General features: G+C 39.3%; 1 protein-coding gene across 1 annotated transcript in view; it reads left to right on the top strand.

Moving 5' to 3' along the window:
• The window catches only part of LOC126106282 (serine/arginine repetitive matrix protein 1-like), a 195,088-nt gene extending 177,623 nt beyond the window's left edge, over positions 1 to 17,465 (top strand). Inside the window, exons 15-16 of the mRNA XM_049912503.1 lie at positions 2,692 to 2,758; positions 16,135 to 17,465. Coding sequence (XP_049768460.1) covers positions 2,692 to 2,758; positions 16,135 to 16,247 — 180 coding nt within the window. The 3' untranslated portion in view covers positions 16,248 to 17,465. The remainder of the gene's footprint in view (positions 1 to 2,691; positions 2,759 to 16,134) is intronic.
• The last annotated feature ends 772 nt before the right edge of the window (positions 17,466 to 18,237 follow it).

The raw sequence follows: 18,237 nt of genomic DNA, 5'->3' as shown, positions 1-18,237 counted from the left end.
TCTCAGTTGCATAAAGTGCCTCTGGGAAAATTACTGTTTTCTGGTGACGTAGTTTGGTTTTGGTGGAAAAGGAGGGCGGGGGGGGGAGGTGATTTGTTGGAAGGTATTAAACAGTGAGATCATCAGTCTCATCGGAGTAGGAAAGGATTGGAAAGGAAGTTGTCCATGTCATTTCAAAGGAACAATCCTTCCATTTTCCTGAAGCGATTTAGGGAAATCACAGAAAACCTAAATCAAGATGACCATCTTGTGGTGCAGTTCTTCTTCTCATGTTGTAACCTCCCCCTCACTTATCAACCTTAATGACCATGAAAAATGAAACCGCGTGTACCTAATGGGAATTTTGGAAAAGCAATCGTCACCGAAGTTAATCTGTCGGTAAAGAGGGAGGAAAGGGTTACATCTAAATGAAAGGAAAACTGCTAATGAAACAGGTGGAAATTAATTTTGAAAAGGGGTAAAGTTAATAAAGAAAGTAAATGTGCGGCCGTTACGTTAACAGTTAACTACCGTTAATTAGATATTTGAGATTTGGGGGAAATTACGGTCGCCAGTCCTAAGGACAATTACTATAGTAACTGAAAAAGAAAGGTTATTACACATATAATTAGCACTAGAAGTGTGGCAACTGAAGGTTGACATGTGTAGTGTGAAAACTGAAACTTTGTCAGAAGTAATAAATTTCGCTACACTCTGACTTAATGTAGCAAAAGAATTAATAAAACAGGAAAATCGAAAGTTAATTTAGTGACTGAAGTTAATAGTGAGCTTTCTTTCTGAAGCACATCGAAATTCAGTAAAACACGGTTAGTCTTGGACCACCTCAACAATAATTTCAAAAGCTACTTGAATCTACGCAATTTAGAAATAAGAGATTTAACTTTGAACTTGAATTAAATGATTCTGAACAATTAACAATAGTAAAATTTAGTACGTACCAAGCTGAGCTGCAGTCACAGGTAAGCTAAAATGCGGTAACAAAACTCGCACTCTTAATTTGTGCTTGTGCAATCTAAATACTGTAGCCAGCTATGAATACCTTAACTGAGCTTTGAAATTAAAGCAGTGAAATAAAATGATGCTGGCGTTTGAATCTCAACGACACTTGGGTTCATTCCGGAAAAGGAAGGGACCCTGCTTGGTAATGCAATTGGGACAATGAGCAACAAAGGTTCATGCTACGTTGCTGTAATTTTGTGATTTGAACAGTTTTAAAAGCTGAGGTCTGCCATACAGTTCTAAAACTTTGCGTGCTCCCAGTCTTCCTTGTTGGTTGATTGAAGGTTTGAAGCCGTCGATCGAGGAGGTGGCGACAGTCACTCATTGTCGGCTGTCGCTGTTGCAGAAGCTGGATGTTGGTGCGCCTTCTTCTTGACAAGGTCACCAGGCGAAACGGGCTCTTGATGTGCGCCAGCTAATGCTTCCTGTCCGCGACACCATGTCAGAAACTATCATCGCAAGTCGAGCGCAATTACATCTGCCAAACCCCAAAAGCGCGGCAACTCGCGGGAGCGTCACACAACACACCTGCTCCACTCGCTACTCCAGCCAGACTCTCTCTCTGCCCGCACTCCACGCGACAGAGTTCACACTACCAAAGATCCTACACACTTTGATTCTTCACACGACCTATCGAGTTAATCGTTCGATAGCAGTTTTCCCTAGGCAAGACCCAGCGTAAAAGTACAAATAATATTTACGAAACAAACCAACATCAATGCATATATATATATATATATATATATATATATATATATATATATATATATATATATATATATATATATATATATATATATATATATATATATATATATACAAACAGTAAAACAATAACAATATATAAAGAGACAGAAATGTCATATCTTGAGGTAACAAAACAAGGAAAAAAATTACAGTACACTAGATGGAAATAAGAGGATATGCATTTCCAGCGTTACAATGTCTGTGCTTGCTATGAAAATGGGATGAGATTCCACCTTATGCAAGACACTTTTTTTCCTGTTTTGTTTAACCCATACATGTTTCAGCACTTTTGTGCTATCTTCAGTAGGTTTTTTAAAAGAAAGTTAAAAATAAAAATTAAACCCACTGAACAAGGCACAGAAGTGCTGAAACACATATGGGTGTTACAGAATAGGAAAAAAGGTGTCTTTGGTGAAACAAAATAGGAAAAAAGGTGTCTTGCACGAGGCAGAAACTCACCCCATTACATCAGGATTGCCGGACAGGGGATTGAACCGTCATCTTCCCAAATGCGCCGTCACGCTCAGTAGGTGGAGAAGGATTTCCTATTATAAATATCCATTGCCATTGTGTAGGCTCTGTGCACTTTTTGTATATGAGTTTTCATTGCTCACCTTGTCATTGGCAATGTTCCTGACAGTTTCACTTAGTGCTTGAAGTGTTGAACATCAGTGCCATTACCACAATGAGGCTACATGTTTGGAGTCCATGTACTGTTTTGTATCACAAGAGATTTGCTGGTCAGCTCTGTCAGCAATCTCATGAAGCTTCTCAAGTACCACCTTGACTTTTGTCTGTTTTTATTGGAAAAGATTTGCTGATTTTTGCCCATGATTTTGTACCTTTGCAGAACATTCTTTATTAATATTCTTATGTATGTAAAGATGTCATATGAAACAATGTGTCTACGTTTGTGAATTTGATTTTGTCCTCTGTGTTATGCAGGCAAAGGCTGTGCCAGACAGATTTGTAGCAACTTCAGCTGCTGCTGTTGACGGGAAAGAAAATGGAGGTGAGTCATTTTTTCAGTGCTAAGAAATGTGGCAATATAGCTTGTTTGCCATTAGATTAAACTATGTTTGACCAACACTAAACAGTCATACATGCTGTGTGGATGACATGTAATTGTAACATAGACAGCACAGGATTTGGAAGATCAATTGAATGAAAAGGACGATGACTTGAAAATAGGTTATAAGATGAACATAAATAACAGTGAAACTAGGATGGTGAAAATAATCAAATTAAGTCATATGACACTGAATGAATTATTTTAGGAAATGAGACACTAAAAGTAGTGGATGAGTTTTGCTACTTGAGCAACAGAATAACTGGTAATAGCGGAACTAAACAGGATATAAAAGGTAAATGACCAATACCAAGGAAAATTTGTTAATGCTGAATATAAATTCAGGTGTTAGGAAGTATTTCCAGAAAGTATTTGAAGAGGTACTGAATTGAATGAGGGAGAAAAGATTTTTATAGTACAACTTAATCAAAGGTAGGCCTTTGTTAAAAAAAAAATAACTAAGCCATCAAAGATTAGTCAGTTTGGTAATGGAGGGAAGTATAGTGTGTAGAAATTATAGAGGGATACCAAAGCTTGAATAGAGTAATCAGTTTCAAATGAATATAGTTTGCAATAGTTATTCAGAGATGAAGAGGCTAGCAAAGGATATATTAGCATGGAGAGCTGGTTCAAGCCAGGTTTTGGACTCTCTTAACTACGACGACACACCAGATGAGAGGTAGGTTTCTAAGGAATTATTATTATTCATGAAGAAAAATATTTTCATTCACTTTAAAAAGTCAACTAACACAAGGTCCAGATTTAGTGTCCTAAAGCACTCCAATTTCTCAGTGAGGTTGAATATCGCAGTCAAATGTAGTTATTTTGTGCAAAATGTCATATGTATGACTTTTTATTATTCTCTGAGATAAGTGGTATAGGATTTTTGTTCCTATATAGAATGGAATACTGGTTAATGTCACAGCTGAGAATGACATATGAGGGTGTGAGAGGCTGCCCCCCCCCCCCCCCCTCCTCCCTTCTGCTCCAGTCAATGAGTTCTTGTTCCAAAACATGAATACATAGTTCACAGATAAAAAAGTCTGCTGGAATGAACAGATTGTCATAGGGACACAGTTGTGTTTGGAATATTCAGGAATTTAATAAAGTAATTGGAAATAGTCTTGTACACATCAAAAACCTGTACTTTGAGAATCTGCAACACCTAGGTGCATTGTTAACTCCAGGCAATACACATTATACTTAATCTTCGTTATTTTAATATATGTTAACTTACAGTTTTATAGTCTCCAGTTCTTTCACATATTTCATGACTTCAGTTCAAGAGTCCACTAAAATGTTCCTGTATTATTCATTTGCATCATTGTCCTCAATATTTGTGGCATGTAAGTAAATAATGAGTCAAGTACCAAAGAATGATTATTTGAGTTATTGGTGAAATTCTGCTGTAAACGCCAAGGCCAATTAGACATATATGATACAAGCACCAGAACAGCAGGGAAAGTATTTTATAGATGTTGTAAGATGTCACTCGTGCCTAACACCGACATTGATGTTCAAATAATGGGTCGTGCACCAATCCTGTGTTCTCTGTGAGAGTCTTGGCACGCACTTGTGTGAACTGCTTACAGTTGAAGTAGCTCTGTGGTTCATTTGCAACAATAGGGCATTGCTGAAGTAATTATTACAAATACATAATATGCAATATATATATATATATATATATATATATATATATATATATATATATATATATATATATATATATATATAAAAACAAAGATGATGTGACTTACCAAATGAAAGTGCTGGCAGGTCGACAGACACACAAACGAACACAAACATACACACAAAATTCAAGCTTTCGCAACAAACTGTTGCCTCATCAGGAAAGAGGGAAGGAGAGGGAAAGACGAAAGGATGTGGGTTTTAAGGGAGAGGGTAAGGAGTCATTCCAGTCCCGGGAGCGGAAAGACTTACCTTAGGGGGAAAAAAGGACGGGTAAGTCTTATCCACCAGGCCTCAATCTCCGCTAATTTCAAGTTGCCGCCACTCATACCTCACCTGTCATTCAACAACATCTTTGCCTCTGCACTTCTGCCTCGACTGACATCTCTGCCCAAACTCTTTGTCTTTAAATATGTCTGCTTGTGTCGGTATATGTGTGGATGGATATGTGTGTGTGTGCGCGAGTGTATACCCGTCCTTTTTTCCCCCTAAGGTAAGTCTTTCCGCTCCCGGGACTGGAATGACTCCTTACCCTCTCCCTTAAAACCCACATCCTTTCGTCTTTCCCTCTCCTTCCCTCTTTCCTGATGAGGCAACAGTTTGTTGCGAAAGCTTGAATTTTGTGTGTATGTTTGTGTTCGTTTGTGTGTCTGTCGACCTGCCAGCACTTTCATTTGGTAAGTCACATCATCTCTGTTTTTAGATATATTTTTCCTTCGTGGAATGTTTCCTTCTATTATAACTATATATATATATATATATATATATATATATATATATATATATATATATATATATATATATAAATATAATAGAGGGAAACATTCCACGTGGGAAAAATATATTTAAAAAGAAAGATGATGAGACTTACCCAACAAAAGCGCTGGCAGGTCGATAGACACACAAATAAACACAAACATACACACAAAACTCTAGCTTTCGCAACCAACGGTTGCCTCGTCAGGAAAGAGGGAAGGAGAAGGAAAGACAAAAGGATATGGGTTTTAAGGGAGAGGGTAAGGAGTCATTCCAATCCCGGGAGGGGAAAGACTTACCTTAGGGGGAAAAAAGGACAGGTATACACTCGCACACACACACATATCCATCCATACATACAAGACTCAAGCAGACATTTGTAAAGGCAAAGAGTTTGAGCAGAGATCTGCCTTTGCCTTTACAAATGTCTGCTTGAGTCTTGTATGTATGTATGGATGGATATGTGTGTGTGTGCGAGTGTATACCTGTCCTTTTTTCCCCCTAAGGTAAGTCTTTCCCCTCCCGGGATTGGAATGACTCCTTACCCTCTCCCTTAAAACCCATATCCTTTTGTCTTTCCTTCTCCTTCCCTCTTTCCTGACGAGGCAACCGTTGGTTGCGAAAGCTAGAGTTTTGTGTGTATGTTTGTGTTTATTTGTGTGTCTATCGACCTGCCAGCGCTTTTGTTGGGTATATATATATATATATATATATATATATATATATATACCTAAAAACAAAGATGATGTGACTTACCAAATGAAAGTGGTGGCAGGTCGACAGACACACAAACGAACACAAACATACACACAAAATTCAAGCTTTCGCAACAAACTGTTGCCTCATCAGAAAGAGGGAAGGAGAGGGAAAGACGAAAGGATGTGGGTTTTAAGGGAGAGGGTAAGGAGTCATTCCAGTCCCGGGAGTGGAAAGACTTACCTTAGGGGGAAAAAAGGACGGGTATACACTCGCGCACACACACACATATCCATCCACACATATACCGACACAAGCAGACATATTTAAAGACAAAGAGTTTGGGCAGAGATGTCAGTCGAGGCAGAAGTGCAGAGGCAAAGATGTTGTTGAATGACAGGTGAGGTATGAGTGGCGGCAACTTGAAATTAGCGGAGATTGAGGCCTGGTGGATAACGGGAAGAGAGGATATATTGAAGAGCAAGTTCCCATCTCCGGAGTTCGGATAGGTTGGTGTTAGTAGGAAGTATCCAGATAACCCGGACGGTGTAACACTGCGCCAAGATGTGCTGGTCGTGCACCAAGGCATGTTTAGCCACAGGGTGATCCTCATTACCAACAAACACTGTCTGCCTGTGTCCATTCATGCGAATGGACAGTTTGTTGCTGGTCATTCCCACATAGAATGCATCACAGTGTAGGCAGGTCAGTTGGTAGATCACGTGGGTGCTTTCACACGTGGCTCTGCCTTTGTTTGTGTACACCTTCCGGGTTACAGGACTGGAGTAGGTGGTGGTGGGAGGGTGCATGGGACAGGTTTTACACCGGGGGCGGTTACAAGGGTAGGAGCCAGAGGGTAGGGAAGGTGGTTTGGGGATTTCATAGGGATGTACTAAGAGGTTACGAAGGTTAGGTGGACGGCGGAAAGACACTCTTGGTGGAGTGGGGAGGATTTCATGAAGGATGGATCTCATTTCAGGGCAGGATTTGAGGAAGTCGTATCCCTGCTGGAGAGCCACATTCAGAATCTGATCCAGTCCCGGAAAGTATCCTGTCACAAGTGGGGCACTTTTGTGGTTCTTCTGTGGGAGGTTCTGGGTTTGAGAGGATGAGGAAGTGGCTCTGGTTATTTGCTTCTGTACCAGGTCGGGAGGGTAGTTGCGGGATGCGAAAGCTGTTGTCAGGTTGTTGGTGTAATGCTTCAGGGATTCCGGACTGGAGCAGATTCGTTTGCCACGAAGACCTAGGCTGTAGGGAAGGGACTGTTTGATGTGGAATGGGTGGCAGCTGTCGTAATGGAGGTACTGTTGCTTGTTGGTGGGTTTGATGTGGACGGACGTGTGAAGCTGGCCATTGGACAGGTGAAGGTCAACATCAAGGAAAGTGGCATGGGATTTGGAGTAGGACCAGGTGAATCTGATGGAACCAAAGGAGTTGAGGTTGGAGAGGAAATTCTGGAGTTCTTCTTCACTGTGAGTCCAGATCATGAAGATGTCATCAATAAATCTGTACCAAACTTTGGGTTGGCAGGCCTGGGTAACCAAGAAGGCTTCCTCTAAGCGTCCCATGAATAGGTTGGCGTACGAGGGGGCCATCCTGGTACCCATGGCTGTTCCCTTTAATTGTTGGTATGTCTGGTTTTCAAAAGTGAAGAAGTTGTGGGTCAGGATGAAGCTGGCTAAGGTAATGAGGAAAGAGGTTTTAGGTAGGGTGGCAGGTGATCGGCGTGAAAGGAAGTGCTCCATCGCAGCGAGGCCCTGGACGTGCGGGATATTTGTGTATAAGGAAGTAGCATCAATGGTTACAAGGATGGTTTCTGGGGGTAACGGATTGGGTAAGGATTCCAGGCGTTCGAGAAAGTGGTTGGTGTCTTTGATGAAGGATGGGAGACTGCATGTAATGGGTTGAAGGTGTTGTTGAAGGTGTTGTATATATATATATATATATATATATAATAGTCCCCCATTCGGATCTCCGGGCAGGGACTACTCAAGAGGATGTCGTTATCAGGAGAAAGAAAACTGGCGTTCTACGGATTGGAGCGTGGAATGTCAGATCCCTTAATCGGGCAGGTAGGTTAGAAAATTTTAAAAGGGAAATGGATAGGTTAAAGTTAGATATAGTGGGAATTAGTGAAGTTCGGTGGCAGGAGGAACAAGACTTCTGGTCAGGTGAATACAGGGTTATAAACACAAAGTCAAATAGGGGTAATGCAGGAGTAGGTTTAATAATGAATAGGAAAATAGGAATGCTGGTAAGCTACTACAAACAGCATAGTGAACGCATTATTGTGGCCAAGATAGATACGAAGCCCACACCTACTACAGTAGTACAAGTTTATATGCCAACTAGCTCTGCAGATGACGCAGAAATTGAAGAAATGTATGATGAAATAAAAGAAATTATTCAGATAGTCAAGGGAGACGAAAATTTAATAGTCATGGGTGACTGGAATTCGAGTGTAGGAAAAGGGAGAGAGGGAAACATAGTAGGTGAATATGGATTGGGGGTAAGAAATGAAAGAGGAAGCTGTCTGGTAGAATTCTGCACAGAGCACCACTTAATCATAGCTAACACTTGGTTCAAGAATAATAAAAGAAGGTTGTATACATGGAAGAACCCTGGAGATACTAAAAGGTATCAGATAGATTATATAATGGTAAGACAGAGATTTAGGAACCAGGTTTTAAATTGTAAGACATTTACAGGGGCTGATGTGGACTCTGACCACAATCTATTGGTTATGACCTGTAGATTAAAACTGAAGAAACTGCAAAAAGGTGGGAATTTAAGGAGATGGGACCTGGATAAACTGACTAAACCAGAGGTTGTACGGAGTTTCAGGGAGAGCATAAGGGAACAATTGACAGGAATGGGGGAAAGAAATACAGTAGAAGAAGAATGGGTAGCTTTGAGGGATGAAGTAGTGAAGGCAGCAGAGGATCAAGTAGGTAAAAAAATGAGGGCTAGTAGAAATCCTTGGGTAACAGAAGAAATATTGAATTTAATTGATGAAAGGAGAAAATATAAAAATGCAGTAAATGAAGCAGGCAAAAAGGAATACAAACGTCTCAAAAATGAGATCGACAGGAAGTGCAAAATGGCTAAGCAGGGATGGCTAGAGGACAAATGTAAGGATGTAGAGGCTTATCTCACTAGGGGTAAGATAGACACTGCCTACAGGAGAATTAAAGATACCTTTGGAGATAAGAGAACCATTTGTATGAACATCAAGAGCTCATATGGAAACCCAGTTCTAAGCAAAGAAGGGAAAGCAGAAAGGTGGAAGGAGTATATAGAGGGTCTATACAAGGGCGATGTACTTGAGGACAATATTATGGAAATGGAAGAGGATGTAGATGAAGATGAAATGGGAGATACGATACTGCGTGAAGAGTTTGACAGAGCACTGAAAGACCTGAGTCGAAACAAGGCCCCCGAAGTAGACAACATTCCATTGGAACTACTGACGGCCTTGGGTGAGCCAGTCCTGACAAAACTCTACCATCTGGTGAGCAAGATGTATGGAACAGGCGAAATACACTCAGACTTCAAGAAGAATATAATAATTCCAATCCCAAAGAAAGGAGGTGTTGACAGATGTGAAAATTACTGAACTATCAGTTTAATAAGCCACAGCTGCCAAATAATAACACGCATTCTTTACAGACGAATGGAAAAACTAGTAGAAGCCAACCTCAGGGAAGATCAGTTTGGATTCCGTAGAAATACTGGAACACGTGAGGCAATACTGACCTTATGACTTATCTTAGAAGAAAGATTAAGGAAAGGCAAACCTACATTTCTAGCATTTGTAGACTTAGAGAAAGCTTTTGACAATGTTGACTGGAATACTCTCTTTCAAATTCTAAAGGTGGCAGGGGTAAAATACAGGGAGCGAAAGGCTATTTACAATTTGTACAGAAACCAGATGGGAGTTGTAAGAGTCGAGGGACATGAAAGGGAAGCAGGGGTTGGGAAGGGAGTGAGATAGGGTTGTAGTCTCTCCCCAATGTTATTCAATCTGTATATTGAGCAAGCAGTAAAGGAAACAAAAGAAAAATTCAGAGTAGGTATTAAAATCCATGGAGAAGAAATAAAAACTTTGAGGTTTGCCGATGACATTGTAATTCTGTCAGAGACAGCAAAGGACTTGGAAGAGCAGTTGAACGGAATGGATGGTGTCTTGAAGGGAGGATATAAGATGAACATCAACAAAAGCAAAACAAGGATAATGGAATGTAGTCGAATGAAGTCGGGTGATGCTGAGGGTATTAGATTAGGAAATGAGACACTTAAAGTAGTAAAGGAGTTTTTCTATTTAGGGAGCAAAATAACTGATGATGGTCGAAGTAGAGAGGATATAAAATGTAGACTGGCAATGGCAACGAAAGCATTTCTGAAGACGAGAAATTTGTTAACATCGAGTATAGATTTAAGTGTCAGGAAGTCATTTCTGAAAGTATTTGTATGGAGTGTAGCCATGTATGGAAGTGAAACATGGACGGTAAATAGTTTGGACAAGAAGAGAATAGAAGCTTTCGAAATGTGGTGCTACAGAAGAATGCTGAAGATTAGATGGGTAGATCACATGAGGAAGTATTGAATAGGATTGGGGAGAAGGGAAGTTTGTGGCACAACTTGACCAGAAGAAGGGATCGGTTGGTAGGACATGTTCTGGGGCATCAAGGGATCACCAATTTAGTATTTGAGGGCAGCGTGGAGGGTAAAAATCGTAGGGGGTGACCAAGAGATGAATACACTAAGCAGATTCAGAAGGATGTAGGCTGCAGTAGGTACTGGGAGATGAAGAAGCTTGCACAGGATAGAGTAGCATGGAGAGCTGCATCAAATCAGTCTCAGGACTGAAGACTACAACAACAACAACAATATACAACATTGCAAAATAGAAAGGAAAACTGAACCAAAATGGAGATATGAAGGTAGTGCTGAAAATCAAGGAAAGACACTACTCAATGAAGGAAAGAAAGATTCTTGAAAAGCCAATATTATGCTTCCAGCGAAGTAGGCTCCCGAGCACCAGTAGGGCTTGACTGCCATTTTAACATTTATTACAAGGCTTGGACTCAACATAAGTAATGTTTGAGATTTTAATGAGTTTAATAACTGCTTGCATAGAATCATTTACTCACCTACGTAGATCTAGATGAGTTGATTCAAAAATGTTATTATATATACTTTTCATTCTTTCAGGTTTCCTATAAATGTCCATTTAATTGCAGACATCTTTTATGTGACCCAAAATTTAAATTGTTGAATGATTTCCACTCACTAAAAGATACAGCAAATCACAATGCCTATGCAATGTCTCATGTACATGTTTGTAAAGTGAAGAGGCAAAGGTCAAAAGCAAATCACAGCAAGAAAACTACTCAGCTGTCTAGGTGGTGCTGATCAGCCAGTAATATGAAAGAAAGAAGAAGTAACTATGTGCCACACATTGCCTGATGGTGAAGGAGATGCAATAAGGAACATTTTGTGAGGTTCTCTGTTTGACCAAAAGAAGAGTTCAGGTATTAACACAGCTGAAGTAGAGTGGTGAGATTTTCTATAAAGAAAAGTGAAAATATAGACAAAACACTGGAAATATACAGAACGAGAAAAACTAATTGTCGACCATATTAATGTCGTAATGATGCAAGAAAGCCACTGCTTGAGGAAAATCGGCTGACAAAGAATACTTATGTGAAGCCTGACTGTTTTTCATTTATTCAAAGAATTTCATAATCAACACTAAGACCATAAAATCACAAACTGCCATATCCCTGTGGAAGACCCAGGTGCCAGTCTTGCCCATTCCACCCATGCAGCAGTTCTGTCAGAGATTTATCCTACACCATCAGGGGCTGGACCACCTGTGAAAGCAGCCATGTCATTTAGCCGTTCTGCCACAATCATTGCACAGCTTTTTATAATGGTATGACTACCAACCTGCTGGCCACCAGGATGAACTGCCAAACTGTGGCCAAGAGCAAAGTAGATGACCCCGAGGCACAACATGCAGCTAAACATAACATGCTTGATTTCAATGGCTGCTTCATTCCCAAGCCTTCTGGATCTTCCCTTCACCAACAACTTTTCTGAATTGTGCAGATGGGTGTTTTCCATACAACACATTCTCCTCTCACTTAATTATCCTGGCCTCAACTCACAGTAACACACTGTCCCCACATCCTCCACTGAACTGTCCCCACTGCCCCTGCTCTATTAACTCTATTAACTCGGCCCCATTCTCGTCTCCCGCACTCTTTGTTTGTTGCCCTCTGCCAGTGCACTTGTCCATCTTTCCCACCTCCTGCTGCTACACCTGTTGACATTCTAGTCCTTTGCACACTCTGCCAGACAGTGTCCCCCCCCCCTCCCCATCACCCATACACTACTATCCCTTCCTTGCATGATAGCAGCATGATGGCCCGAGCTGCCATAGTTGGTAGTCATGTGTGCATGGGATGTGCTTGGTTGTGTGTATGAATGGTGAGTGTTTTTATTTTTCTGATGAAGGCTGTGGCTGAAAGCTTTGTGTAAATGTTTTTAATTGTGCCTGTGTGCATCATAATGTGTCATCTTTACAGTAAGTAGCAATCTATCTTTTCGTACATTGTTAAAAGTCTTTAAAGACAAATTCTCTAAACTAAAATTTCATCATTTGTTCAACTTACACATGTTCTACATGCAATCTTCTTAAGGCCAAACTGAGGTGTGATCCCAGTAATAAAGACAATAAACTCCAGCTAGAATTCCATCACCAAAAAGCAAAGAGAGCTATGGATTCTGTGAAATCTGATGCAATTAGGAGTCAAGGGCCTAAGCGTGTAGAGCTGCAACAGATTTACAAAAAGCAATTTCACTTCCTTCATTAAGGCACAGTGAAAAGTTTTATTTATTGCAGCCCTCAGATCACAGCTTTCACATTCATGTTGGTGATAATCAAACCTGTCACATTTCTCTGGCATGAGGTCATATGTGGCAGGTGTGAAAATGAAATTGCATCCTACATGCACAAAGCATGACTTACTTGTAAAAAGAAACTGATTATGTGGACTGACAACTTCTGTGGACAGAACAAAAATGATATTTCTTTGGGTTTACCTAACAGCAAAGTGTTATTTTATGGAAACAGAACACATGTTTTTGGTGAAAGGACACACTTTTATATCTTCCAGTCACGGTATTGCTCACATTGGGAAATGAAAGAGGCTAACTGTATGTGAAGTTCCAAAAGATTTAGTTTATATCACTGCAGCTACACACACACACACACACACACACACACACACACACACACACACACACACACACACACAAACCACCATTCATAGTGACCAAGAAACAGATTTTTATGACAACGTCAACTGCTGAAAGACATATGAATTTCGCCACTGCGCATATTTCAAAATCACCGTGGATCAGACTGGCTGCTGAATGGATAGGGGGTACTGCAGGTTCAGTCAGCTCTTAATGCAATTGACGAGTTAAAGGAACATGAACCCTTTTGATCTCCAATAGTTGCAGCTAGAAACACGACACTGTGAATCTAGGTTGTCTGAAGATAAGAGAAGGAACTTAGCTAAAATGACTCCATACGTGAAAGAGAGAATAAGTTGTTTTACAAGAACCTTGTGAAATGAGGTAAAATGAGCACCGTGGTACTTTTATCATTATTTATGTTAAACCATTGCATACAGAACGTTTCATTTCTCTCCAATTTTGTACCATTTTGTTCTTAAATGTAGTAATGTAAGAAACCTATATCATTTTTGTGTAGCAATCCTCAACTTTTATACTGCTTTTGTATAAGTGCTATGCACATTTTGTGGCATACCACTCAATCAGTTTTTAGGAATTTGTCCCTTTTTTATTTGCATGCTACATTGATTGCCCAATCAGACTCATTTATTCATTACTGTACCACAAATTATTCGCTCATCATCCTCTGCACCTTTCTACACATTACTCCACAATACTTTTTAATAATAGCGTTTGGAACCCTACCAATATACATCTTTTTAATAATATTATGTATGATAACAACTTGGCATCATTACAGTTAAGTAAATGGCAGTTCAGGTCACATGCATAGATGTACGAAAGCACGGTGTCTGTTCTTCCAGACATGTCTGAGAGAACAGACACTGTGTGGAATCTGCAGCTGTGAAACATATTATGTAAATTGAAGGAGGAGATAGGGAGGAAAGGAATGTAATTGATTTGCCTCGATGGACAATGGATCCACCACATTCTGTGTGGATGCACAATTACGTCTGATGTCCTATGGAAATCTCAAAGTAGCGAATGATGGAGTCCACGGACAGGGACTACGAATAGCTGATACTAGGTGGGAATGCGAGTCGGCTGACAGGCTGAGGATACGTCACCAGGACAGTTCCCACCTGTCCAGTTCAGAAAAGCTGGTGGTGGTGGGATGAGTCCAGGCTGTGAAGCAGTCATTCGAGACAAGGACACCGTGTACAGTATGCTCGGCAACTGGGTGGATCAGCTGTCTCTCAACCACAGTTTGGTGGTGGAAATTCATGCAGACAGATAGCTTGTTTGTGGTTGTGTTCATGCAGAATACTGCACAGTAGCTGCAGCTAAGTTGATAGACCACATGGTTGCTTTTTCAAGGTGCTCCTGTGTCTTATGGGATAGGAAACGCATGTGACTTGACTAAACTAGGTGGTAGTGCATGTATATAGGGTTACAGGTCTTGCATTTAGGTCTAGGTTTAAGATATGAGCCATGGGGCAAGGGGCTGGGAGTATGAAGGGAATCGGGATGGACAAGGATATTGCATAGGTTGGGTGGCTCAGGAATACCACTGACTTGGGGGGGGGGGGGGGTGCACTCCTTTGTAGGGCACGGCATGTGACTGGGGAGAGACACACAGGAAATCTGCTTCTGGACAGGGCACGGAGGGTAATTTTGGTCTGCTGAGGCCTCAGTGAGCCCCTCAGCATATTTGGAGACTGACTGCCCATCACCGCAGATGCTGCAACCGTGGGTAGCTACGCTGTATGGATATACTGACATGAACAATGATAAATGTAAACTACAAATACTCATGACAAGGTTCTAGGTTTTCCTTTCCATAAGACACTGGTAATCCCTCTATATTGTACTCATTTATTGTTAGTTCAGCTTCAGGTTACGGAACTGCACCTAACACACAGAGAGAGTTAGAGAGAGAGAGAAAGAGAGAGAGAGAGAGAGAGAGAGAGAGAGAGAGAGAGAGAGAGTTCCCAGTTTTTCAACATTTGAGAACATTTTAAGTAACATTTTCATACGAAAACAACTATTTTCACTTTTATAGTTTTTTTAAATGAACTATAAAAATTACTAATTTTTATTTTTACAAATCATATTGCGACTAAGGTCCCCACCATGATGTATCCCTCCACTTAGAATTAAAAATGTCTTGAAATATTAATCAAATATGACAACTGACAACTGATGTTACAGGTCATAGCCTAGCACTACAGTTTGTTCAGAAAAATGTTAAAAAACAGTATTTTTCACAAAAAATGTCATTTATATACTGAATGTCAAAACAGTTTTCCAAGTATGACATTTTTATGTATTATTTGCTGTCATCTATGACTGCTAAAATAGTTAAAATATTTTTTAGTTTTAATTTTCTGACACGTTCACAATTATCTGTTGAACTTCTTAAATGGCTATTTTCAGAGGGTCGAAACTAGTTAACTGTAAAGATAATTGTAATTTTGTTGAAAATAATTTTTTTTTAACTGAAATCATTTTTTGTGTATTCCATAGGCTGTCAGGAACTTTTTATATAGGTGAACTTTATTCAGTTACGGACCACACTTTCAATATAAAACATAAATGAACTAATACAAAACCAATTTTATAATGAAGCTTTCTATTCATTAACAATACACAGTTTTGATTCCATAGATTAATTAATGCATTTTTCATATAATCATATGAAATGCAATTCATGTAATTATAATGTGAGTTTAGAAGCAAATTTCTATCAACAACATAAATTGACTTCATATAATTAACAGTTTGACTACAACAAGGGCTTCACAATTGATGATTGCATATTGTTGTTCACTCAGTCTTTGTTGTCTTGTCTTATGGTTGCTGAAAGGTAAATGAAGCTCTTACAAGAAGTGTTCAATCTTTTGTTCCAGGGACTCTGAAGGACCTGAGTGAAGGGGAAGTTAGCGAGGGCCTGGTTCCTGCAGTCCTCCCGCACAGTATGCCTGATGACACGGACAGCACAAGTGTGAGCGACACGTCATGACAGAGGCCGCTTCTGTTTCCCTTCACATTCTCAGTGATTTACTCCAATGTCATTGCCTGTACCATAGCACCTGTTGTTCCTAATTCAGTACTGAGAATGGTGACAGCTGAAAATATATACAATACAATGGTACAGAGCTTACTGTTTTGTTACAGTCGAGGAAAACTAGAGGTTTTTATTTTATTTTTTATTTTTTTTACATAATGTAATGATGACCAAACTGAGAACTGGAGACTGCACATTATTCTCAAGAGTGTTTGTTACTAAGATGTCATAAGATACTGAATATACTACATAAGTTGAATACATAGTTGTCATGGTAAAAGAAATTGTGTGGTGAAAGTGGTAATACAATACATCAAAATAATGTTGACAGCATATCAGGGTTTTAACATAGTTCCAGATAACATACATGAGAACACAATAACAGCCAGAGATAAGGACCCAGCAACTGAAAGAATAAACATCATACTATGAAAACTCATTAATTACTGCTAGTTAAAGAGATCACTACCAAATGAAAGAAGGAAAACGAATGAGTAATGACTCAAACTCTATACATACTACAACCAATTTTGTTTGATATGACATCTGCTAAGGAAATCTGATTGCAATCAATTAATAATAAAGACTGAAACATCCTGTTGTTCAGTTGCAGCTGCCCTATCATTTACAATCTGTAATATTTGTTGTTGCCAAATTTTTAAAAATCTGTTTTTATGTTAAGCAACATGCACATTAAATCAATGTGCAATAAAACATGAATATCATATTTCCTGTACTGCCCACTTTCACAAAATATTCTGCAATGCACACTTTTAATACACATTCAAACATTTGTGTTCTCCTTAAATGTTTGTTTCATCAACACCTGTTTATGCCTTTCAACAAATTTGTGAAATAAGAACTTACACCTAACCTGTAGTTAAGTAATCAAGTTTTTGTAGTTTCATTTTATTCTTGAACTGTTTACTAAGATTATGGTGAACTGATTGTTTGGCCTTAGAATTTAATTTAACTTAGTATGATAAGAATACTAAAATCTTAGAAAATATAAGAAGGAACTTTCATAAAAACCAGTTGTGAAATACCAAACATTCCTTTTTTTATTAATGGTAACAAATAATTTATTGTAGTGGATTTTTTTGTCCCAATTTTTGTAAATCAATAAGAGACATAAGGCAAAGTACAATAAAATGAGTTACCTGTGATGGGATAACTATGGCATCAAAGTCATTGTGTTATTATTATATGGTGACTGTACTTATTTTTAAGCTGTGCATTTTCAATTCTGTTGAGATAACTAGCTGCAAAATTGCACTTACCGTGTCTGTGTTGCATGTGTTGTTATGAATAGCAGGACTGACCACAATGAATCATGAGTTAGATGTGAGTAGTCAATCCCATTGCTTGTTTATAGTTTCCTATGCCTCCTAATTGAAGTTATTTTCCCCTTACCCAGCCTCATATCACCCACAGCAATTTAAGCTGTTCTGTTCGGTCCCAACCTAACTGTAACCTCAGAAATTGTTACATCTTAAAAAATAAACAGCCAAATATTTGCAACACCCACAGTTAGAAGACTAAGAGATTCTCACTGTGTGCAGTACACTGTTATCATCCAACTGAGTACTAGCAGTGATAACGAATCTCCAGCCGCAACAGCATGCATGCTGCAGAAACCGTAAGTGCATTCAGCTAGTCTAGCTAATGAAAGGAAGATCCTACATGGGAAGAGCTGCTCTTAAGACTTCACAAACATGTAATCACAACAGCTATAGGAGCATTATTAGTTTCTCCATCTGTTTGTTCAATTAATGAAAAACTGCTACAGTTGCTGTTGAGAACTTTATTATTCCACTACCAGATTCAGGCTTTGTATTGCGCCATTTTCAAGTGGTTCTGAAACAATTGTAAATATGACTGATATATAAATACTGTATATAATAGAAGATGAAAAAAAAACAAGGACTGTACATTCATAATTTAA

The sequence above is a fragment of the Schistocerca cancellata genome, chromosome 10 (genome assembly GCF_023864275.1).
Source record: "Schistocerca cancellata isolate TAMUIC-IGC-003103 chromosome 10, iqSchCanc2.1, whole genome shotgun sequence".
Taxonomy (NCBI): domain Eukaryota; kingdom Metazoa; phylum Arthropoda; class Insecta; order Orthoptera; family Acrididae; genus Schistocerca; species Schistocerca cancellata.
Note: the sequence above shows the minus strand (reverse complement) of the source record. Positions and strands in the feature narration are given on the sequence as shown.